This window comes from Gopherus evgoodei, chromosome 9, assembly GCF_007399415.2.
Source record: "Gopherus evgoodei ecotype Sinaloan lineage chromosome 9, rGopEvg1_v1.p, whole genome shotgun sequence".
Lineage (NCBI taxonomy): Eukaryota > Metazoa > Chordata > Testudines > Testudinidae > Gopherus > Gopherus evgoodei.
Genome location: NC_044330.1, coordinates 85,566,459 through 85,592,417, shown reverse-complemented (window position 1 = coordinate 85,592,417; position 25,959 = coordinate 85,566,459). Strand labels below are relative to the sequence as shown.

Genomic DNA, 25,959 nt, shown 5'->3' with positions numbered 1-25,959 from the left:
CAGCTCACTGCAACTGCCAACAACTGGACACATTTAAAATATATTCTCCAAAATGGTGTTAATTTTTTTAACCGGGTCAAAGGAGGAGAAGCAGTGTTTTTGGTGGTGGTCAGGAGTCTTGGTGGCGCTCTGGATTATATCATAGTATTGTTAAGTATACTTGTGTTACACTGTATATGGAAACAGTTAAGAGGGGCACAACCCCCTAAAGAATGGCTGCTAATTATAACCTATAAATAATGTAGTAAGGCCTCCCCCCCCCCCAGTGTACTAGACAACCCAGACTCAACCTTCTCAGGCCCACTATAATGGGAAGTCTGGAACACTAATTGCAAGAGGTGTAGGATGCCCATACAAGAGAAAGTGCAGGGCATTGTCCCACACAAGGGACAGTGGAACAGATGGAGCATTGACACATTCCACCTTGATGCCTGCCTCTATCAGGAAACGTGTCGCCATATTTTCTATGCTTTTCCAGGGATACCCGGGCAGGAGGATCTCAAAAGAAAAAGAGAGGTGGAGTGTTAGACTATAGATTTTCAGGCCTGCCTGTAAAGGCCTATACTTTAAGAACGTAGGTGTATTTTTATCACTTAGCTAGTTATAAAGGTATAAAACAAAGAATTAAAATCACAGTCTGCCTGTGTATGGGCCTTCTCTCACTAGGATAGTCTGAAGCCTTGTTCTTAGGCTAAGGCCCTTGGCTAAGCAGCAGGGGCAGCCATAACCTAGGAAGCGAATGGTCACATCCTCACATTACCAACCAATCACATTGAAATAAGGTGGTATTGGGCTGTTAGGAAGATGATTCTGTCCTGATAATGCCCATCACTACCAGATTAAAAAAAAGATCATAAGATAGCATCCTGTCTGGCAAGAAAACACTTATGAATGATCGTGGCTGTGAAACTCTCATTTCTGTATTGTTTTATCTGTATGGCCTCCACTTTCCTATTGTTAATTTGTCTGGTTCACTAATTGTTTCTGTCTGCTGTATAATTAATTTTGCTAAGTGTAAGTTAATTAGGGTAGTGAGTTATAATTGGTTATAGAATTATGTTGCAATAGGTTAGGACTGGTTAGTTAAATTTCAGTAAAACTTTTGGTAAGGTATAACTGAGAATATGACTATATAACTGGGGTCAAACAGGAAGTGGAAGCAGAAATTGGAATTATGCTAAGTTGCGGGGAGAACGGGGAACAAGGACACAGGCAAGGTTCTGCGGCATCAGAGCTGGGTAGGGGTACACAGGGTAAATGCTCTGCGGCATCAGAACGGTATAGAGATAAGCCCAACTGGTGTGAAGGGCTTCAGAATATGCTTGCTTGGAAACTAACCCCAATAAACATCACAATGTTTGCACTTCAGACTTCGGGTCTTTTGCTGCTTGCTGTCTGCGTGACAAGAACTAGGGAAGTGAGAGGTTTGAGGGAAAGCCCTCTAACATCACCCTCGAGGGACAATAGTCTCCTCCCTTAACTCAAGGCTTTGACAACAAGAAGAGCTACAAGCCAGGTTCAAACAGGTTGGAGCTGCAATTACTGTATTTGAAAATAATGTATCTGGTGTCAAGTCAGTCACCACTGGACTATGTGAAACCATTCAGTTTAGGTGAGCGCAGATGCTGGATATCTCCCATTGGCTGCTGGGCTTCTCAATTCCCCACCTATGGAGGACAAGTGACCTGTCTATATGCTGTGTGCACAGTATACCAAACCAGTTGGCATGTGCATGAGAAATCAGCTTTACACAGAGTGGAAAGTTTTTATTAACACAAACACTTAAGAGCTGGCACAAGGGATGGTTGTTAGCATATGATTCCATGCTAAAACAATGTTGCCTATATTAAAGCCTAAGGGCAAAGCAAGGAGCAGAAAAAAGCGACAGCAGGAGATGCAACAGTCCTAGCCACAGACTTTTTAAAAAGTATCTTCCATCTTTTCCAAAATGTTAAAAATGTAATTCTAGCAGGAGACGAAAGAAAGGGACTCTCTGAAAGAATAGGTCCCAAGTTGCAATTTGAGATACCATATGATTGGCTAGCTAGCTAGCAGCCAAGCTTTACTACAGAATACATACAAACTTCCTTACCGCAGTAGAGGTATGGTACAAAAACTATTACAGAGCAAGATGTAGATGTAGAGTTTATTCCTTTCCACAGGTACCTCCAGTGCTGTGTGGTTCTTATTTTGACCTGGCTTTCAGTTTTTTTCCTGAACTCTCCTCGTGTTATTAAAAGGACCTTCCATTGTCTGTACTGAACGTTAAACCCGAGAGAGAGAGAGAGAGAGAAAAAGAAACTTCTCACCGTGTATCATTCCTGGATAGTTTACACAAGGAAGCTGATTTTAGGAAGGTTTCATGCAGTTCTCAAGCATCAATAGGGCAGACTGGATTCCATGAAGAACCAGAGGGTGATGCAATTGCCCTTCAACAATTAAAGCAATGAGCTTAATATTTTTTTATCAGAGAAGGTGGTGGAAAGGATGAAGGGCTTCCCGTAATGAATAGTCACCATTCAAGCTCTACAGCCCTATCTTCTGCGCTGTTGCTGGTGTGTAAATGCTGGTTTTCTATGGAACATCCCCCAATTCATATTCAGATGCTGTTGCTTTCCTAAGAGTTGCATAGTCATTCTTTTTCACTGTGCCAATTGTCTCATATTCATTCTCTTTCACAGGCTGTGATGTATAGTTGTTTTCACCTCTAGATTTTGCTTCCTCATATGTGCACTTGTCATTGACTCCTGAACAAGTCTCTCCTCTTGTGAGGTTCTTGGAGTTATGACTGAAAGAAAAGTCTAATATTAATGGGACGAAAGAACCAGGGGAGACTCAACATCACCCAGCTTCAAGATCCTGGGCAGTGTTCCCTCTAATTTTTCCACCATGTATGGAATGAATTTTGTTATGTGCACCAGTAGGGAGGCGATGTGTTGCGGGGGTGGGGCTGAGGGGTTTGGAGTGTGGGAGGGGGCTCAGGGATGAGGCAGAGGATTGGGGTTCAGGGTGTGAGAGGGGGCTCAGGGCTGGGAGTGCAGGGAGTGGGCGAGGTGCCTCTCCATGTTACAGCCCCAGAGGTGGGAGGGAGAGGCATGTCCCCTCGTTGTGCCGCAGCCCTGGGGCTGGGGGAGTTAAGTGCACAGCCCTTGGCGGCGGCCTGTGTGGCCATGAATTTTAGAGGGAATTTAGATCCTGGGCCAGATTTTAGTCTGCATTACACCAGCATAACTTCAATGGAGTGACACTGGATTTACAGCAAGGTGGCAGAGATCAGGCTTTGGTCCTCTACTTTTAAATGACAGTGGAATATTAGTTATGGAATAACAAGACTCTGAATACTAACCCAAAGGACATTATAGGAGGCTGAAAAAGTTGTATTGAAAGGAAAAGCAACAATGATAATAGAAAGAGCCAGAAACAATCTGTTAACTTTGGGATGAAATTCTCTGCTGACATTATAACGCTGACCTCAATGGGGCTATGCCAGCTAGGGATTTGGCCCTTGGAAAATAAAGGACAGAATAAATAGTGGACAAATTGCAACCTATGGGCCAAGTACAGCTGATAAAGTTCTGCAAGGTGGCACGTGGCTGGCAACATCTTTTACAATGCAGGTGCAGCTGATGGAGAAGTCCCAGTATGTAGTGAACAATATTGATCAGAGTTAGACCTTATTTTAACATACGGCTACACACACCTCACTTGGACAAATTTCATCAGCAGAATACCACACTGCAACACACACTCTTATGATCACTTTCATTGGCATCTGGATAAATAGCTCCTACATTACATATTGTTTTATTGTCAGGACATTTAAATTGGCAGCTTGTCCTGTGTTAGTGAATGGAAGAGTAGGACAAGGTGATACAAATTTAAGATTAGGACAGTCCAGGAAGAAATACCAGGGAGTAATGGAAGGAGGTTCAGCAAAGGAGAGTTTTGGATGAACATCAGGAAACGATTCTCAACTGGGAGACCCATTCAACTGGGATACTATCCCAAGGGAAGAGCTAGAAATTCCTGTTCTTTAGATTCTGGACAAAACACTGGGAATTCACTACAGAAGACAATTGTGCACTGGTCTCTCTGGTGGAGGAACAGAGGATCCAATAGGTCTTTTTCAACTCTAATTTTGGTGATTCTAAGATATTCACAAACATTTCTATCGCTGTCCCCCGTGTGAATATCCAATGCTGTCAATCACAAATATCATTAAGCTATTCAAACCCCTCCTCCTGTGTAACCAAAGAGGACATTCATTCTTCACTTGGCAAATAGCTTTCCTGCCACAGAAATCAATATTACAACCCCAGAAGTTCTTGCAGCATGACAGATGAAGAATTTTACTCACTCTGTTATTTCATTCAGATTATCTGAAAAAAAGAAAAAGAAATGAATATTTTGCAGTTTTATTCTTCCTAGTGGAAATGAGATTTTTATTTTTACAGTCTTACCATTGAAAAATGGAATAATAATTAGTACTTACATAGCACAGTATGCTTTCATAACGCTGTACAACCATAAATTAGTGCATCCATTCCAAGACCCTGTTAGGTAAGTATTGTTATTCCCATTTTAGCCACAGTAAAGCCAAGGCACAGAGTGGTTAAGAGACTTGCTAAAACTGGGGATAGAAACAGCCTTGTGTTCAGTCCATTACATCTTGCTGCCCCTCCCTGGATGATGGTTCTACATAAAATGGCCATGAAGGGTCAGACCAATCGTCTATTCTAGCCCGGCATCCTGTCTTCCAACAATGGCCAATGCCAGGTGCTTCAGAGGGAATGAACAGAAGAAGCAATCATCGAGTGATCTAATTCTTTTTTTGAGTCCTGTGACAGTGATACTTTCCAAAAGGCATCTGTCACTGAAGTGCCCTATCCTGCAATGAATGCTGAAAATCTCTTTGTTTCAAACTGAAACAGGTTCAGAGAAGGGCTACTAGGATGATCCAAGGAATGGAAAACCTGTCTTATGAAAGGAGACTCAAAGAACTTGGCCTGTTTAGCCTAACCAAAAGAAGGTTGAGGTGGGATATGATTGCTCTTTATAAATATATCAGAGAGATAAATAGCAGGGAGGGAGAGGAATTATTTAAGCTTACTACCAGTGTGGACACAAGAACAAATGGATATAAACTGGACACTAGGAAGTTTAGACTTGAAATTAGACGAAGGTTTCTAACCATTAGAGGAGTGAAGTTCTGAAACAGCCTTCCAAGGGGAGTAGTGGGGGCAAAAGACATATCTGGCTTTAAGACTGAGCTTGATAAGTCTATGGAGGGGATGGTATGATGGGATAGCCTAATTATGGCAATTAATTTGGCAATTGAACTTTGATTATCAGCAGGTAAGTATGCCCAGTGGTCTGTGATGGGATGGGATCTGATCTGATCTGAGTTCTTTCCTGGGTGCTGGCTGGTGAGTCTTGCCCACATGCTCAGGGTTTAACTGATCACCATATTTGGGGTTGGGAAGGAATTTTCCTCCAGGGCTTCTGCCAATCTGCCCTGGAGGTTTTTCCGCCTTCCTCTGCAGCATAGGGCACGGGTCACTCGTTGGAGGATTCTCTGCAGCTTGAGGTCTTCAAACCACAATTTGAGGACTTCAATAATTCAGACGTAGGTTAGGGGTTTGTTATGGATGTGGATGGGTGAGATTCTGTGGCCTGCATTGTGTAGGAGGTCAGACTAGATGATCATAATGGTCCCTTCTGACCTTAAAGTCTATGAGTCTAAACTTGACACTAGTTTTGCAAAGTGATTCAGTTACATTTACCTGTGCACATCCTGCAATGACAAAATATATCCATGACATGACATCCAAACTAGTAATATATAGATACTTGGTGCTTTGAAAAAAAAAAGTCAGTTTTACAAAACTGAAAACAATCACAAGCCAAATCAGCTGGGTGAAGTACTTAAACAGGAAAATGTGTATGATAATTGGGAATTATTTAAGATGCCCATAAGCCACAATTGCACCATTTAACACTGGAGGAAGCAGATCATCATGAATTAAAAAACAAACAGCTAAGAATTGTAGAAAATTGATTAAGGAAGCAAAAGAAGTCTATGACCAGCAGAGTTACTAACAAAGGAGTTTTTAATAACAAACAAGGAACAAAAAGGAATCCAGACAATAGTATTGGTCCATTATTAGATGAAAATGGTAGTATGGTCAATAATAATGCAGGGGGGGAAAGGAAGTGGCCAATAATAACTAAATAGCATAATAAACTACTTATGCTAAACAATCTGTTCCACCTTGTATTTAGTTGTGATACTTGGCGTTAATATCCCACACCTGAAGATGTTTGCAACATCAGAGTGTCACTGTTAAATACAAGGTAGAACAGATTGTGTAGCATGAGTAGTTAACATATATTTCAAGGGACTAGATATGTAGCTCAAAAGCTTTTCTCTCTCAGTAACAGAAGTGGATCCATTAAAAGGTATTACCTCACCAGCTTGTCCCCCAGAATTGTTGGCATTTGACTAGAAGCAGCTGTAGGCGTTAGGTGGTTTTCTCTTCTCTCTGTCATGCACTCAGTGACAACTTTCTTGCTGCTTTATAACTTTCGCTTTCTCCCCATTTATTTTTACTCTTTTTGTAACAGACTAAGAGACTTTTGCTTTTCTCGGCTGTTCTCTCTCACTGTGTGTCTTGTTTATCTTCTCTAATATAGATGCTCTATTCTTTATTTCAAAAAAGACATACAATTATTTTTCACACTTTTTCAAAGTAACCTAAATGCATAAACAATATTTTCAAAAAACTAATATTTAACACTTTTACTTAAAAAATGGATAAAATATTTTCTCTGAAAAAACCTCAGCATATGTAAGGGACTTATCTTTTCTGTAGTTTTAAAACCCTCTTTTCTGACATTTCTTCTTTATTGCTTTGTCATAATCCACATTATTTTATAAATTATCTAAAAATGCCTATAAAAGCACTTTTCTTTAAAAGTGTGTAAAACTATGTTCATGTAAAACTCACACAAACAGCGCTGAAGTTCCCAGCTGCACCAAATGGCCAGCTGCACCAAAAGTAGACATGTCCCAATAAAAGACTGGTGCAGAACTAAACCAAAACGGGGCATGGAAACTGGGTCAGAGTTCTGTGGTGACAAACGCTATAGACTGCTTAACTATGTAGATCTGAATTATCCCAACACTGGGGCAGTATTTGATCTGGGAGTTGAATTATTACACTTTTAGGGGACAATATGGGGCCAGATCTGAATTTCATGTCTGTTCAGATGCAGGGTTTGGGCCTTTCGCCATACTGACATTATCCATTGCCTGCTCAGTTCTTGGTTGCCTGGTGACCGCTTTGCGCCAGCTGTGCTAGTGTAATATGGCTGCCAGGAATACCCCAGCACAGAAAGCTTTCTTTGGCAGATGCTGAGCCACCTTTCTGCCCTTTCATATTTGTTCACCACCCATGGAAGGAGTTGTGATGAATCTGCCAAGCAGGGAACTATCCATTCCCATCAACCACCTCCCTACCACACTTCATCTTCCACAGGCCAGATAGAAGGAGGGGGCAGAATTCTATGGAAAGAATGGACCAAGGAAGTTATCTGGCCCTTCTTTGGAAGCAGTGGTGGCATGGCCAGTAGCAGCAGTGAAGCCTGAGGCAGAGCGAAATGTCCAGGAACTATGTACAGAGAAGGTTGCACAGAAACCAGGAAACCACATGTGGAACGGGGGATGACTTGAAGCAGGAATTAATTCAGAGAAGTTCTGTGGCCTGTGTTCTGCAGGAGGGCCAAGGCTAGATGATTACAGTGGTCCCTTCAGTCATCTATCTACAGTTAATACAACTGTTGAGATGTCAATTGGAAGCAACTTTTATGGAATGAAACCATGTTGACTTCCTAGCAAACATCTCTGGGGCACACAGCTGGAAGAAGAGCATTCACACTATTGGAATGGATAGATAAACTACTACATGTTCAGTGCTCAAAGAAAATGAGACTAGCACAGTGGATTATGATTCCCCTGTCAGCTCCTGGTCTTGATACGATATGCCTACCCCTTAGTGTTCCATTTCAAGAAGTGATCTTGACCGACTCATTTTCTTTCACTGCATTGTAGCAATGTTTTTATTTGGCCCCTCTCCAGAAATCTTCAGAAACAAAGTCAGCCTGTTCACCCGGAGCATCCCCAGCACACCCTACTCACCCTTCTTGGTCTTTCTCTTACACAAGACGAGCGCAATGACAACACACACCACAGCCACACAGAGCACAACGATCAGGATGATGAGATAGAGGGGCAGGCTGGTCCCCTGGTAACCTAAATCAAAACAGCACATGGTGAGGTTTCAACTAAAGAAGCAAATTTGCTCCGCTGGGCTCCCCAACATACTGAATCCTCCCAAACCACTGGAGTTATGGAGGCAGGAATTTTGCTCCTGATGACTTCATGCTGTACCACATGGAGCTAAGGAAATCCATGACTTCTCTAGGCATGTCCTTCCAAGTGTTAGAACAGCTGCCATCCCATGGAGCCTGTAACTAAGTAGCCCAATGGCACAGGTCATGCTTCACAGGACTGCAGAGGAAAGGGGTCTAGCAGCTAGAACCACATAAGGCAGCAGAGGTCATTTCCAGCAAGCTCTATCGACCTGAGGACTAACTTCTAAAATGGCAGCAAGTGGATGTGTCACATTCAGCCCACCCTTCTCCATCATTCACACAGAACCGCAATGAAAACACCAGTTCCCTTCCAGTCTTCAAATTGCTTCCAGTTCAGCACTGAGCAGGCCTCACCTCCTTCTGAGACGATGGTCTCCCAAGTCTTTTAGAGCACTTTGCATTCGTACATCTCAATGGGCATTACAAAGGAAATGCCTGTTATCTCCAGGGGTAAACTGAGGCACAGGAAGGTGACTTACCTAAAGGCAGCAAGCTGGCAAGTGGCAGAGCTGGAGGATAGAGAACCAGTGATCACCTGCATCCTAACTATGAAGGCTGACAGTGAGAGCTAGGGAGTGTCACTACAGATGTTGTTTACATCCAGTCTAAAGGTCTAAACCATTCTTAAACCCTCTAAGCCATTTGCCTCATTATCATCCTGCAGCTGGGAGTGTCTCAAAGACCACCAAGCACTAGTTTGGGGCACTTACCCCTCACAGTCAGCTGCACTGCATCACTCTGCTGCATGACTTGCGAGCTTGCTCTGTTTTCTGCTTCACAGTAATATTTCCCCGTGTCAGACGTTCGCAGTGAATCAAACATGAGTATGGCATGATTGCTCACAAGCACTGTGTTTCCTCCTGGCTCTCCCTTGAACCAACGGTAGGTGATGGGTGGGGACCCTTTGGCAGAGCAGGTCAGGCTTGTCCTAGCCCCTTTTGGTACAGTGAATCCCAGAGGCCCTGGTCTGACGATGGGTTTAGTCACTGCAACTGAAAGACACACGGAAAGGGATCTGGGTCTGAATTGTCCTGAAATTGCGGGGTATTTGATCTGGGAATATCGATATTATAGAAAGGTGCAGGAGTCTTCCCTGAATTCCATGGCTGTTCACCCTTCTCCAGAAGGGATTAATTCATTACCTGCTCATATAACCCCCTTGTATACAGAGTTCTGAGCTCCATTCATGGTTTCCTTGTGACTACTTTGCACCAGCTATGCTAGCACAATGTGGTCACTGCAGGGAATACCCCAACACTGCAGGCTTTCACTGCCAGAGGCAGAGCCATCTTTCTGCCTCTCCATAAACCTTTCACATCAATGCACAGAGAGTTCTGGGGGTGTGTTGGGGATGTTCTGCAGTGTGTAGCTGGGGCAATTCTGTACCGCAGTTCTTCTATAACTGCTGCAAGACCCATAGAGATGTTCAGCACTGAGGTACCTTAAGGCAGTTGTGAAGGCTACCCCAAGTAGCACTAGTGGCCAAACTAGGTACAAGCCAAATCCCCAAATCAATGTCGCAGGCATGAATCCTGTTCTTTGGCTCATTTTCCACTCATTAGGGTGGGGATAGTGCCAGTGCAGTGAAGATGACGCATGGCGCTCAAGAATCCATGGGAAATGCTGGCCCCAACCTGCAGATGGGGGTAGTCAGTGTGGAGTTGAAGTCCCTCTGCATAACCCCATCCCCACCAGATCTGCAGCCAGCTCAGTCAAGTGCTTTATGACTGACAAATGCTACATAGGAGCAAGGGTTTATTACTGGATTTACCTTTAACAACCTTAACTGTAGTGGTTCTCTCCCTCGTTAGCAGGCTCTTGTCCTGGGCTCTCCAGGTGACTTTGCAAGTGTAGTGTCCACTGTCTCTAACTTCAAGCTTCTCAATTTCAAGAGAGACATCCCCTGGCATGCTATTTGGCATGCTGACCCTACCTCTGTACTGTGACAACAGGATGTGATCGCCAGAGCTATCCCTTCGAAAGACGGTGGCAGGGCTTTGATCTCGGAACAGGGTCCAAATGACAGTTTGCTGCACAAAGTCCTGGGAAGGCTCGTAGACACATGGCAAAGTGATGGAACTCTTCCACGTCCCTTCAGTGTCGTGGGTGCCAGTCAGTTCCAGGATGGCTGCAGAAAGCAGGAATGAGAGATGGAAATAAAAAGAACAGAGGAGAGAACGTCAGTAAGACCAAACCATGCTAGAAGCACATCCAGGTGGAGTCCACTAAGTTGCAGACAGTTATTCTTGACAAACACTGCTGCTTGGTTTCCCTAGTCACACCTAATGGATAGGGCACTGGCTTAGGATGTGGGAGACCTGGCTTTAGTTCCCTGTGCCACCGTGGAATTCAGGTGTTACCCTGGGCAAGCTACTTATTTCTGTGACTCAGTTCCCCCTCTGTAAGATGCAGATAACACCACTTTGCTGTCTCACAGGGGTGTGGTGAGGATACATACATGAAAAGATTGTGAAGTGCTTTGAGCTCTATTCATGAAAAGGAATTATGGTTATTGCCTCTCAGATCCTGTCATAGCTTAATGTGGCTGCTTGGAAAGCTTTTCCCCCTCTTCCTGCAAGTGCCCCACAGAGCAGAAAGAGATGTTCAGAGGCTGATGCACACAAGGCATGTTGTCCTAATTAGTTCGAACACAAGTCATGAGTTCTCTTGCAATGTCACTAGCCTTTGGTCTGTGAACTGGAACAATGGATCCGAAGGTCCTTGAACTTTGGGGCGGTCCAGATCTGCATCTGGTCTTCTTGTTCATGGCCACCTTTATAAAACAAATCCCAACCAGAGCACTGAATGGGAACTATGGGCAGGTTTGCATTTGGAGCCACAATTCTTATCTCATCTCCAAGTCCAGTGAATCTAGGCTCACTCTTCCAGTTTATTAGATGCCCATCCAAATTTTAGCCTCATAAATACTCAGAGAACTGCTGAAGCTCATTAGCAAATGACTTCAGAATTTTCCTCAAAGTCCAGCTTTTACTTTTCATCCCCCTGGTCCCCTTTTCTGAAAGTCTCCTGTTCCTTTTAACTCCGTTTAAAACGGAACTCCAAATAAGCAACTGAAATAGGAGTTCACATACATCTAACCTTCTACTTTTTCATCACAAACCAGGACTGGTGCCTTCCCCCACATCCTTTTCTAAAACATGGTAGTAACTGAGGGTTTCCAGACTCACCTTTCAAAGCAGTTTTCAACATTTTCCTCTTATCCTGTTTCCCAAGTTCTCTGTCATTCAGTGCAGATTTACTGATAAAGTGCAAGTGCATTTCATTTGAAACTGCAGCACAATGTAAAATGATAGCTTAGATTCTGATTTCAATTACACAAGTGTGAATAGAATCTCTTATAGTTATGGAGATCAGAATCTGTCTGGAGGAGAGTTGTATGTAGAGCCAAGCTAGCACTGTAATTACAATGACACCCACTAGTAAAGGGGTGGGCAAATTATGGCCTGCAGGCCGGATCTGGCCCATGAGCCCTTTTAAGCTGACCTGTGAATTGTACCATGTGGCTCAGCCCTGCTCCAGTGCTCCAGCCGGGGAACTGGGTTGGGGCCGCACCACGCAGCTCAGCCCCACTCTGGATGGGGCCCTGGGTTGGGGGCCAGACCATGGGGCTCAGCCCAGCTCCATTGCTGCAGTTGGGGCACTGGGTGGGGACTGCACCATGTGACTCAGCCCCACTCTGGACGGGCCCCTGGGTTGGGGGCTGGACCACGGGGCTCAGCCCAGCTCCATCACTCCAACTGGGGCACTGGGTCAGGGGCGCACCACGCTTGAGTTAAGTGCTGCTCAGAGCCTGCACCCCTGAGCCTCTCCCTGTGCCCCAACCCTGATCCCCCTCCAACTCTCCAAACCCTTTGATCCCAGCTCGGAGCACCCTCCTGCACCCCAAACCTCTCATCCTCCGCCCCACCCCAGAGCCCACACTCCTAGCCAGAACCTGTACCCCTTCCCACATCCCTGATCACCTCCGTCCTCCGAACCTCTCAGTCCCAACCCCAAACTCCTCATCCCCAGCTTCACCCCAGAGCCCACACTCACACCCCAACCCCAATTTTGTGAGCATTCATGGCCTGCCGTACAATTTCTATTCCCCGATGTGGCCCTTGGGCCAGAAAGTTTGCCCACCCCTGCACTAATATGATTCTGAAAAGCTAAGTTAAAAAAGAATCAACTTATTCCAACCACAACACGAATTTTGAAGAAGCGGAAATGCCAGAGAATAAACTCTCCCAGTACCCTGGACAGTCTTATTTTATTCTTACTCTGAGTACATTAAATCTGACAAATTGCTCAATACTGTGCTGTTTCTTACATTCTCCTCGTTGTATGTGTTGCAAAATGACTGAACTGGAAATATACAAGCTGCATTTTCACTCCAGGGATAATATGCTGCTACTTTCTACATGATTTGAATTTGAAGGGACTGAAATCCAAGCTGGTAGAAGGAACAGAAGAGATACTGGTTTTCACAGCCTTTTAATGTTTTAAATCTTTTATCAAGTCCATAGCTATGTGAACTTAGATTAACTGTCTCTGAATATGGAAAACGTTTTCATTTACTCACCATGGAAGGTGGTGAAGGAATTCATGAACACCACTAGCCACACTAACTTTTCCATTCTTCACAGAACCGCAGCTACTTCTCTTACCCTGGACCTCCTCTCCTGTCAGCAGACGCCAAAGCAGCCATACTTCCTTTCAGCACTCTCTCACTCAGCTAAACATACAGAATTGCCGATGCTCTTTTCCTTCCTTTTTTTCTCAAAAACCACAAGTACGTCTTACTGGCAGCTGAAGGTGTCAGAGTGATGGTTCTACAGATAGGACAGATCCTAATGAAGGATGGAGTTCAGAAAAAGGACTGTTTTTTACCCTCTTTTTGCATTATATATTGCACTTACTTTGAGTCTGCCTTGCTTGCCATTCATTTGATTGTCCAAGTAATTGCTTCCTTTGATTATCTTTTAATTGGACATTTTTGCCTTCTCTTCATGTTTTCCATTCTTCTCTCAAAGGCCATATATTTATATTCTCTATCACACACGCAAGTTCTGTTAAAAGCACATTATGGTTGCAAAGAGAAGCACTCAATAGTTAGGAAGTGCCAGAATTAAGACAGACTGTGTCAAATCAATTCAGGGCCCTTGTCTATATGCATTAAGGTACAGTATTGAATTATACGATCACATTTTTTCCACGGGACCCCTGTCTTATTCAGTGCACAAAATGGCTGGTGAATGAACAGCTGTTTGATTTTGTTTTCTCCTCATTGTTCAATGTGTGGACTTTGGCTGGTTGAGGAGCTTGATGGATTGTTAATATTGATTTTCAATAAGTTTTGGGGCACCGGGGAAGTTCCAGAAGACCAGGAGAAAGCACGCGTAGTGCCAATTTTTATAAAGGGTAAACCTGTGTAATCATAGGCCTCTCAGCCTGCCATCAATCCCAGCCAAGATAATGGAGCAACTGGTATGGGACTCAGTTAATAAAGAAGTAAAGGAGGATAACATAATTAATGCAAATCAACATGGGTTTATGGAAAATAGATCCTGCCAAACTAACTTGATAGCTTTTTTTAAATGAGATTACAAGTTTGGTTCTTAAATGTAATAATGTTGGCTTAATATATTAGACATCTTCAAGGCATTTGACTTGGTATCACATGGCATTTTGTTAAACAAACCCTAGAACAATATAAAATTAACATGGCTCACATACAATGGGTTAAAAACTGGCTAACAGGTCTCAAAATGTAACTGTAAATGGGGATTCAATCAGGTTGGCTTCCCATGTGGTTTTCCAGAGATCAGTTCCTGGCACTGTGCTATTTAGCTTTTTAATCAATGACCTGTAAGGAAACAAAGTCACGTATAAAGTTTGCAGATGATACAAAAACTGGGGGAAGAGGTAAATGAGAAAGAAGACAGGTCACTAATGCACAGCCATCAGGATTGTTAGGTAAACTGGGGGCAAGCAAGCAAATAATATGGGTTTTAATGTGACTAAACATAAATGCATACATCTAGAAACAACGATGGTGGCCAGGCTTATGGGATGGAGAGCTAGATCCTGAGAAGCAATGATTCTGACAGGGAATGGTTTCCCATGTCTGGGCATCTCTGACATTTTGAGAAGTGTTCTGGCATCTCTACTTTCAATCTGAACAGCTTCTAGAGCTGGACAGAAGGGACACTAGCATGAAATGTTCAAAAGGAAGGAAGGAAAGGTGAAGAGAAACCATCTTCCCTTAATTATTTTATCTCATAGTAGCCTGTTATGAGGGATCGCTCCCTACTGGGAAGCCACCTAGTAAGATTGCTAAGCTTATCTATATGGCAATGTCTGGGAACCTACAGAACTACATTAAGGCATGCTTAATGAGAGAAGACTGTACATGTGGAGGAAGGAACATAGCCTGAATGTCACACTGTCTTGGCTTGCTCTCTTTTTATATGTGAACACTGAACATGGAGTCAGAAGAGAATTGGCTCCTCCAGGTTAATACATTCAGAAACTAAGTATATCAAAAACAAGAACTCGAAGAGAAAAGGATAATCATGGCAGCAAAGCAGATTCCTGTCTCTGAGCAGATAGAGAAGACGGACAATGTATTTTGCAATTGGACATTCTTTAGATCACAAGGGAAAACTACAAAATTGCAACAAACTGGATAAAAAAGAAAATAGAATAAGAGCAGCCTCACCATTAACTGTGGGAGGCAAAGGCCACCACATGGACCGTTTGGGATCGCAAAACTTACACACAATAGAACATTTCCATCTGGACAAGAGAAGGGACTGAATGTTTAACTCTGTGCCCGAGAACCTCTGGGGAGCCAGAGTCGGGGAGCTCGGATGGTTCAAGGTGCCTGAAGGGATGACTGAGAAGCGTTGCCACATAGATAGTTTATGTAATACATAGCTTCTTCGTTGTCCAGGTGTAGTGGACTGCCCTTAGTTCTAGGATGCTGTTATGGAATGCTCTCTCTTGGGGGACCATTTGCCCTCTGCTGTGACCTCTTGTAGATTGTTGGCCCACCCACCCTGGAGAGAGGTATCTGTCATGAGAATTTTTGGAGGTAGGGGATGTGAGAATGGGCTCCCACACAAACCTTCAGGAGATCTTTCCACCACCTGAGAGTCTAGTACCAGCTGAGGCTCTGTGATTAGTTTGGAAAGACCCTGCCTATTTGGGGTCTACATAGTCCTTACCCCAGCCTGAAGACATCTGAGGCACAGTCTCACATGTGGTGTAACAAATATGGATGACAACATGTGGCCCAGGAGTTCTAGGCAGGCCTTTGCAGTTGTTTAAGGACTGTGCTTTAGAGGTGAGATCAGGCTGGTCATAGTGAAGAATCTTTCCCTGTGGAGATAAGCCTGGTGGATGGGAAGTATAGTGTGGCTCTGATAAAGTCTATCCACTGGACAGTGGTGCAACTGTTTAGTGCAAAGGGGAATACTGCCAGGATTATGAGTTCAAGCGCTACCTGGAGCACTGGTTTCTATTACCCATATGGGTCTTTTGCTCATGAATTGTGTTATGAAACCTGTTTGTGGTGTTTCCCCAACATAATGCCGCATTGCTTCCCTCCCTTATTAAAAGGATTTTGCTACATTCAGACTCCGGGCTTGCGAGAGGGGAAGTATTGCCCCTTAGAGGCGGCCAGGGGGTGGGGGTATGTAACTGTCCCAGGTCATTGGGTGGGGGTTCATGCCGGTTTTGCATTGTGTTATTGAAACGGAACCCCCAGATACTGAACCTGGCCGCTGTTGCTACCAACTCAGACGGGCAGAAGGATTACACATGTGAAATACTAGAAGTGTTCCAAACGATATGAAAGACGTCTCTTCAACAAATGTAATCAAGAATCTGAAGAAACAGATCAATATATTGCCAAGCTATGAAAATGACTGACTCATACATTACTAATAGATTGGTAATGGGACACAAGACAAAGGAGCTCAAAAAAGAATGCTCACAGAGCCCACACTAACTCTACCAAGAGCGAGGGACACGTGCAAAGCTAGTGTTCAAGGTCAAATCCAAATGCAGAGCATAAAATGGAGCAGACAGAGATTAGTTTACCAAGTAGCCGAGGGAAAGAATAAAAATAAGAAAAAAAATACACCAAAATTTGTGGAAAAGCAAATGCACAAATCACAAAGCAGAAAAGATAAAAATGCTGAGGAAGGTACTGTAGAGAAAAACATGTTAATGTAAAATACCAGGCATCTAGGGGCTTGACAAAGTTACGGAATAAGAAATTATGCCAAGGCTTGCAGAAAAAAAAAAAACACAAATAAAGAGTGTACCATGTCAAGGAAGCAAGCAGCGACTCAGAGAAGGAGATTCTGCACGTGATAGAGCAAAACAGCAAAATGAAATGGTTTCTGAAGCTCAGATTAGCAGCAGATGCAAAGACAAGGCAGTGGCACACATGCAGGAAACTGAATGCCAAATAGATGGGGAGGCATCAATGAACGTGCTAGGCTAAAACGATTGGTATTATGTAAGAAAAAGTGAAATTGCAACCAAGTGAAGCCAAATTAAAATTAGGCAAGACATGATCATAATACATTAGGATAGTGTAAATTACTAGCAGAATACCTAGGAAAAGTGATCAGGCAGTAAGGTGACCAGATATCCCAATTTTATAGAGACAGTCCCAATATTTGGGGGGAGGGGTAGCTCAGTGGTTTGAGTATTGGCCTGCTAAGCCCAGGGTTGTGAGTTTAATCTTTAAGGGAGCCCTTTAGAGATCTGGGGCAAAAAAAATCTGTCTGGGGATTGGTCCTGCTTTGAGCAGGGGGTTGGACTAGATGACCTCCTGAGGTCCCTTCCAACCCTGATATTCTATGATTTTCGGATTTGTCATATCAACACCTGTTACAGCCCACCCTCATCCCAATTTTTCACACTTGATGTCTGGTCACCCTATCAGGCAGAAATTTCTGGTAGCACAAAACACAGAAACCACTTATGTGAGCTAAAAATTGAAGGCTGAAACCTGGGACAAAGGATTCATACAACAGACACAAGCAAAAACATACCCAGAGCAGACAGTAAACCAGAGCAACCCTGCAGCAAAGCTGTCGAAAGATCATCAGGCTGGTCATCAAGGCACGTCACACCCAGAAACAAATAAAACAATTCAGCCACAACCTGCACTCTGTGAGGCAGATAAACATAAAAAAAAAAATAGGAGCAATAAAACAAAAAACTTAAAAAGGCAGGCAACATTATTAAAGTCAAAGCTCCCAAGTTGGAAAAATAGATTCAAATAGTTTAAACAAAGCACTAAGAGCAGCTCAGTACAAAATGCTTACAACAGAAGTGTTACTTGACATTGTAAAGCTCAAAATAGCCTCAGTATTTGCCAAAGACTGATACTGACAAGTGTGACTAGGTAAGGAAAGCAGCTACTTCAACACATTTTGGACATCAGCAGGTAGATACAGAGGGCTGAGAATGCTGTTTGGGAATCAAACCTGTAGCGAAAGACAATCAATGCCGCCAGCAAGCCATACTAAGAGGATTCGCAGGGATAAGTGTCACTCACAGCTGATGACGTTCTAGCATGCGGATGCAGACACAGCATTGCAGAAACGATGGCGGATAAGGACCTCAACCTCATCTCTCTGCTAGAAAGAGCCAAGGAAGTAAATCTGAAACTGAATTAAAAACAAGTTGTAATTGTGATTGTCTGCAGGATGATACAGGGGACATTGGCCGACCACTCAAGAGCTCAGACCACAGAGGCAAGTATTGGACAAAGATTCAATATGGACCTGGTTACCTTAAAATGATGCAGCCATCATACACACAGAACTGGGGCTCAGCTCAACTCTCCCATCCTGGCATGCTGTGATGTGAACCAAGAGGAATCCATATAATGTGATGACAGTGAAAAACGGGTTGGGGCATGTCTCCTACAGCAGCTTTCACATCAAGATCGCAAACACTAATGGGGGCAGGGGGAAGATACACCCAACATGAAAAGGAACATCTTGCTAGAGCTTCCCAATGAAAAGTCTATTATTGGAACAGAACATTTCTATTCTTTTCAAAACAATTTTTCATTTTGAAATTTTATTTTTTGAATAAAGATGTTGTAATTTTCTCTCAACAGAATGTTCTGATCAACCCAAAATTCCACTTCCCAGACAATTTCAGTGCCCCCCCTTCAGATTCAAAACAAAAATAAAACTTTCAATTCTGAACATTTTTAATTGAACAGAAATGCCAGTGACTCAACAGCTCTAATAGCATGTGTGCTGGGTGGAGGGGCAGTTACATTACCAAGATAGCAGTTGTTTAGTCTGTCATCACATTGTACCAAAGTGTGTCAATGTTGTCACTCCTTGTTACTAGGAAATAAACCACATTAATAAGATGGGTGTTTCCTTCTATTTCAACACCAATGTAACTAGCTTTCTCCTGCAGTGTCCCTCAATTTAGTACAGAGATCTTGACTTTTAAGACAATCCAAAGAAAAAGAAGTGAAGGGACCTGGATGGTTAAGGAAACTGTAAACAAGGATAGTGCTGCTTAAAGGAGGGGGTAAGGCAACAGTCTCTCATAACCTACCACATGGAGTCTTTTACCTTTGGGTCACAGTGATTCCAGGCAAAATGGGAACTGAAATCTGGGGAAGCTTGCTGTACCACTAAGTGTATGGCATCACTTCTGCCTATTCTCCAGGGCTGCCACACTAGGCCCCACCATCCCTTGCATGGGAGGGCTTTCTGTTCCAATGCTCTCTGCCCACCAATCCCAGTTATTAAAAACATAAGAATGGCCATACTGGGTCAGACCAAAGGTCCATCTATCCCGGTATCCTGTCTTCCAACAGTGGCCCATGCCAGGTGCCCCAGAGGGAATGAACAGAACAGTTAATCATCAAGTGATTCATTCGCTGTCGCTGATTTCCAGCTTTTGGCAAACAGAGGTTAGAGATGCCATCCTGGCTAATAGCCATTGATGGACCACCTGTGAATTTATCTAGTTCTTTTTTGAATCTTGTTATAGTCCTGGCCTTCACAACATCCTCTGGCAAGGAGTTCCACAGGTTGACTGTGCATTTTAGCTGCCAAAGTAGCTCAGTTGGGAGAGCATTAGACTGAAAAGCTAAAAGGTCCTTGGTTCAATCCTGGGCTTTGGCAGGCCCTTTCATCCCTCTTTGGGGGAAGAGATAGCTTAGTGGTTTGAGCATTGTCCTGCTAAACCCAGGATTGTCAGCTCAATCCTTGATGAGGCCCATTTACAGAATCTGGGGCAAAAATCTGTCTGGGGTTTGGTCTGCTTTGAGCAGGGGGTTGGACTAGATGACCTTCTGAGGTCCCTTCCAACCCTGACATTCTAGGATTGTGTGAAGAAATACTTTTTTGTTTTAAACCTGCTGCCTATTAATTTCATTTGGTGATCCCTAGTTCTTGTGTTATGAGATGTAAACAACACTTCCTTGTATACTTTCTCCATACCAGTTATGATTTTATAGACCTCTCTCATATCCCCCCTTCGTCATCTCTTTTCCAAGCTGAAAAGTCCGTCTTATTAATCTCTCCTCATACAGAAGCCATTCCATACCCCTAATCATTTTTTGTTGCCCCTTTCTGAATCTTTTCCAATTCCAAATTTATCTTTTTTGAGATGGAGCAACCACATCAGCACACAGTATTCAAGATGTGGGCACACCATTGATTTTAAAAGAGGAAAGATGACATTTTCTGTCTTATTATCTATCCCTTTCTTAATTCCCAACATTGTTTGCTTTTTTGACTCCTGCTACACGTTGAATGGATGTTTTCAGAGAATGACTCAGTGGTAAAAGCTAATTTAGACCCCATCATTTTATATGTATAGTTGGGATTATGTTTTCCTAGCCTGTGTTTCCTAGCTTTTAACCAGTTATCAACCCATGAGAGGACCTTCTCTCTTATCCCTTGAAAGCTTACTATGCTTAAGAGCCTTTGGTGAAGGACCTTGTCAAAAGCTTTCTGAGCACCTAAGTACACTATATTCACTGGATCCCCCTTGTCTACATGCTTGTTGACCCCCTCAAAGAATTCTAGTAGACTGGTGAGGCATGAATACTCTTTATAAAAATCATGTTAACTCTTCCCCAATAAGTTATGTTTATCTACATGCCTGACACTTTCATTCTTTACTATAGTTTCAACCAGTTTGCCTGGTACTGAAGTCAAACTTACTGGCCTGTATTGCCAGGATCAGCTCTGGATCTCTTTTAAAAAACTGGTGTCACATTAGCTATCGTCCAGTCATTTGGTACAGAAGCTTATTTAAATGATAGGTTACAGACTACATCATGAGCCTTCAATGCCCCTCTGCCATGTACATTGGCCAGACTGGATAGTCTCTAAGCAAAAGAATAAATGGACACAAATCTGACATCAGAAATTACAACATTCAAAAACCAGAAGAATATTTCAACCTCCCTGGACACTTAGTAACAGACTTAAGTGGCAATTCTTCAACAACAACAACCACCACCACCAACAAACCCTTCAAAAACAGACTCCAACATGAAACTGCAGAACTGGAATTGATTTGCAAATTGAACACCATCAAATTAGGCCTGAATAAAGACTGGGAGTGGATGAGTCATTACAAAACCCAATTTTACTATACTTATTTCCCCCTACTGTTACTCACACCTTCTTGTCAACTGTTTAAAATGGGCCACGCTCATTACCACTACAAAAGTGATTTTTCCTCCCTTGGTATTCTATTAATTGAATTGTTTCATTAGACTGAGCCCCCACCCGGTAAGGCAACTCCCATCTTTTCATATACTATGTATAAATATACCTGCTACTGTATTTTCCACTCCATGCACCTGATGAAGTGGGTTCTAGCCCATGAAAGCTTATGCCCAAATAAATTTGTTAATCTCTAAAAGGTGCCACAAGGACTCCTCATTGTTTTTGCAGACTATAGTTAGTAGTTCCGCAATTTTACATTTCAGTTTCTTCAGAACTCTTTGGTGAGAACCATCAGGTTCTGGAGACTTATTACTGTTTATCAATTTGTTCCAAAACCTCCTGTAATGATCTCTCAGTCTAGGACAGTTCCTCAGATTTGTCACCTAAAAACAATGGCTCAGGTTTGGGAATCTGCCTCACATCCTCAACCAATGCAAAGAATTCATTTAGATTCTCCGCAATGGCCTTATCATCCTTGAGTGCTCCTTTCAATAAAAATAAATTTGCTATTACTTTTTGACTCAAGTCAGCAGTTCTTAAAATTCTTTTTTGGCTTTCCTAATTATATTTTCACATTTCATTTGCCAGAGTTTATGCTTGTTTCCATTTTCCTCACTAGGATTTAACTTCCACTTTTTAAAGCATGTTGTTTTGCCTCTCACTGCTTCTGCGGGTACTGTGGGATAGCTGGAGTCCTCAGTCCCCCCTCCCTCCCTCCATGAGCGTCCATTTGATTCTTTGGCTTTCTGTTACGCTTGCCATGCAGCACTGTGCTGAGTCCCCACTGTGGCCTCTGTCTATCATAGCCTGGAGATTTTTTCAAATGCTTTGTCATTTCGTCTTCTGTAACAGAGCTCTGACAGAACAGATTTGTCTCCCCATACAGCGATCAGATCCAGTATCTCCCGTACGGTCCATGCTGGAGGTCTTTTTGGATTTGGGACTGCATTGCCACCCGTGGTGATTAGAGCTCCACGCTGGGCAAACAGGAAATGAAATTCAAAAGTTCACGGGGCTTTTTCTGTCTACCTGGCCACTGCATCCAAGTTCAGATTGCTTTCCAGAGAGGTCACAATGGTGCACTGTGGGATACTGCCCAGAGGCCAATACCGTCGATTTGCGGCCACACTAACCCTAATCCCATATGGCAATACCGATTTCAGCGCTACTCCTCTCGTTGGGGAGGAGTACAGTAACCAGTTTAAAGAGCCCTTTATATCAATATAAATGGCTTTGTTGTGTGGACGGGTGCAGGGTTAAATCGGTTTAACGCTGCTAAATTCGGTTTAAACGCATAGTGTAGACCAGGCCTTTGTTGTTTAGCCACGGTGGCTCTTTTTCAGTTCTGTTTTTTTAATTTGGGATCTATCTATCTATCTATATTATATAGATACAGATATATAGATATAGAAGTTGAGCCTCTATTATGGTGTCTTTAAAGAGTTCCCCTTTCTGAAATTAAATGCTAGTTTTGAGCCACTGTGGAGTTTTCCCCACCACAGGGATGTTAAATTTCAATTATATTATGGTCCCTCTTACCAAGCAATCCAGCTATAAGAACCTCTTGGACCTGATCCTGTGCTCCACTTAAACAGTCCTTAAACAGGCTAACTTCTTTGCACACCTGTTCAGAGCACTTGTGTAGGATCATCCGCACACTGTCCCCCTCATTCTCTTTTGTTGTACCTTTGAGCTCACTTCCCATTGTCATTTGTCCCACATACTTCATCTCCATGTCTTTGTGGCCCCTTCGCATTCCTGTAGTGGAGACCATTGATCTTGCTGTGGTGGAGCTCTTTCAGACGTCAGATGAACAGACTTCCTTCTTAACCTATTTACTCTTTTTTGGGGGGAGGGAGAAGGGAAGTGGGTTAAATAAAAGATCAGGATCTTACCCCAAAGGGACTCCAGCAACTGAGACCTTGAGTGGAACTGCAAATACAGGAGGATGCAACAGCCCCTTGGAAACTTTCAACAATTCAGAATTATCACTTGACAATGCATTGCTCAGACTGCCCTCTGGACAACTCTCCAGTATAATTGCTTTGCATTATCATTACAATGTGCTATTTTGTCCCTTATACCACCACATACAGAAACAAATACTCAACAATAACCCTCATCACTTAAAATTAGAAAGCTAATGTCCTGCATCTGCTGGAAGTTGATAGGACTCGCTTCATTTTTGCAGTTTCCATAATAAGATCCATTTTCCTTTATCACGTGCAACACATCCCAACACGCAAGCTCTAATCCAGGGGTTCTCAGACTTTTGTACTAGTGACCCCTTTCACACAGCAAGCCTGAGGACGACCCCTTTTATACACGAAAACACTTTATATATTTAAGACCATTATAAATGTTGGAGGCTACGTGGGGTTTGGGGTTCAGGCTGACCACTCACGATCCCCCATGTAATAACCTTGTGACCCCAAGGGGTCCGAACCCATTTGAGAACCCCTGCTCTAATCCCAGTCTGCTCCCACACCAGACCAACTCTTTTGCAGTTCTTTCCCCCCACCCTCAAAGAACACATTTTTATATGCAGAGTAACAAAAGGCATGAAACTTTGTCCTGATTTCACAATCCCAGAATTTAATTACTTCAACTCATATTTCTCCCTTGCTCCCACCCGTCTCACATCCAGCATAGGCTGGTGCCAGGAAGCTTGCACAAATTCACACATTTCCAAGACCATCATCAACAAAAAAAGCTGTCAGCATTTTGAAACCTAGTTTTTTTTGGCTCAAGTTTCATAAGCTCAGTCTCAAGGAAATAAAATGTGGAGAAAAAAATAAAGAAGAAATGAATTTGATCTAAACCAGTGTTTCTCAAGCTGGGGTCGCTGCTTGTGTAGGGAAAGCCTCTGGCGAGCCGGGCCGGTGTGTTTACCTGCCCCATCCGCAGGTCCGGCCAATCGTGGCTCCCACTGGCTGCAGTTCGCTCCTGCAGGCCAATGGGAGCTGCTGGAAACGGCGGCCAGTTAAGTGCCTCGGCCCGCGCCACTTCCAGCAGCCCCATTGGCCTGCAGCAGCGAACGGCGGCCAGTGGGAGCCGCGATCAGCCAGATCAGCAGACTGGGCAGGTAAACAAACTGGCCTAGCCCATCAGAGGCTTTCCCTACACAAGTGGTGACTCGAGTTTGAGAAACACTGATCTAAACCCTCAGATTGAATACATGATTGGCCCTGCTAATGCAAGGTACATTCACGATGGGTGATTTCAAGACAGATCAGTAGCAGGAAGTGCAGATGTTCAAATCAAAATGATACAGGAACATCCACATTTCCTGAACTGGGTGGTTTGAAATTGAACAGCCTGGCCTGTACTACTTTGCTACTTTTGGCCAAAGGTAGGGATTGCAAAAATGTGTGAAAACAAAAACCAACCAAGCAAGCTTTTTCAAACCCAAGAATAGGCCAAAACCTTTCAGCTCTTTCTAACAATAGCTTGGGATCCTGCACCCTTAACACCCAGCAGTTAAAGAGATACGAACATGAAACATCACCTAGGTAGAGGGCAGTTCAAAAACACTGGTTTAGGCCAGTCCTTTTTTAAGTTACACAACTTTAGAAACAGCCACTTCCTCATTTAACTCAAGACTCAGAGCAGGAGCTACAAACCAGGTTCCAACAGGCAGGAGCTGCAAATTACTCTATCTGAAAATAATGTACCTGGCATCGTTAGTCACTAGCCAAATAAATGTGGAACAGTTGTGTTTAGGCCTATCACTCAAACACCTCAGGTTCTTGATCAGGCACTTTTATGATTCAGGATATTTCAGAGTGTTGGGAATGCAAGTTCATTACAAACTTAACACAAAGTAAAGTTATTTCACAACAATTGCCATTCTTTCTAATGGAATTGCATCACATTATTGAATGTGTTGTCTCCAGCTAGCTCCCAGCTGTTTTGCTGGTTCAGGATATTGTCTGTTTAAAGACTATGAACCACACCAGCCTGAGCACAAGCAGGTTACACGTTTGATATCAAGGAGAAGCATCAGGTTATACCAGTGGCTGAATGTGTCTCTACATCACAGCTGATCACAGGCAGTGGCCAGCAGGAGTACAGGAGGGCTGTTTCAGTGCTCAGGGGGAAAATTTTTGACACCACTCTTGCTTTTTTTAATAAGCAACTTGGGAACAGGTTTAAAGGTGCTGAACACGTTATTTTTAAAGGAGAAAAATATAGTCTTGTAATTAGAACCCTTAGGAAGAGATTTGGGAATAGAGGACATTGGCTAAGGACAAAGTTCTGCCAAAGATGTGCAAATTTCCCAGCACACCATGCCTCAGATATAGCTGAGGGCAGAATCAGGACTAGTGTACGAGTGCAGTTGCATGAACAGGGAGATGTCATGGGTGAAAGAGAGCAGTGTACAGGAATTATTTTAAGTTAATGAAAAATCACCATGTGGCTCTTTCAGTTTGCTCCAAGTGAGCCAAGGCAGAGCTCAAGCTGGTTAAAGCACCTGTCAAGCTTTGTAACAACAGGTGCAGGAAAATGTCAAACTGTGCTCTTTTCTCAGGCAAGATCAGTTTCTGGACTTCTATGATCCCGAACTACTGAGGCCAAGTGACCCATGCGTATGATATGTCCAAATTACGCCAGAGGAGCTGCCATGCATTGTGCACAAGAAATCAGTTAATAGAACACTTAAGAACTCTGGTCAAGGGATGGCTGTTAGCTTATTAAAAAGTAATACTCCATGTTAAAAATACAGTTTTCCATAAGAAAATAATTTTGCCTACATTAATACCTAGGGGCAAATCTAAGATTA

At 43.2% G+C, this 25,959-nt stretch overlaps 1 protein-coding gene and 1 non-coding gene across 3 annotated transcripts; one reads left to right on the top strand and one right to left on the bottom strand.

Annotated features, from left to right (window-relative positions):
- Positions 1–1,794: 1,794 nt before the first annotated feature.
- On the bottom strand, positions 1,795–17,736 carry LOC115657325 (V-set and immunoglobulin domain-containing protein 4-like). 2 transcript variants are annotated; one of them, XM_030575027.1, is made up of 6 exons: positions 17,505–17,736; positions 10,205–10,561; positions 9,144–9,425; positions 8,198–8,311; positions 4,358–4,379; positions 1,795–2,788 (listed from the first exon to the last, which is right to left on the bottom strand). In XM_030575027.1, exons 1-6 carry the CDS (start codon positions 17,692–17,694, stop codon positions 2,575–2,577), a joined length of 1,179 nt encoding a protein of 392 aa, XP_030430887.1. In that variant the 5' UTR covers positions 17,695–17,736; the 3' UTR covers positions 1,795–2,574. The 2 variants fall into 2 exon arrangements, with proteins under 2 accessions (XP_030430887.1, XP_030430888.1); XM_030575028.1 differs by lacking the exon at positions 17,505–17,736 and adding an exon at positions 13,016–13,374.
- A 1,806-nt stretch (positions 17,737–19,542) lies between these two features.
- Positions 19,543–19,616, top strand: TRNAF-GAA. Its single transcript has one exon. It is a non-coding gene; the product is annotated as a tRNA-Phe (tRNA).
- Positions 19,617–25,959: the final 6,343 nt, after the last annotated feature.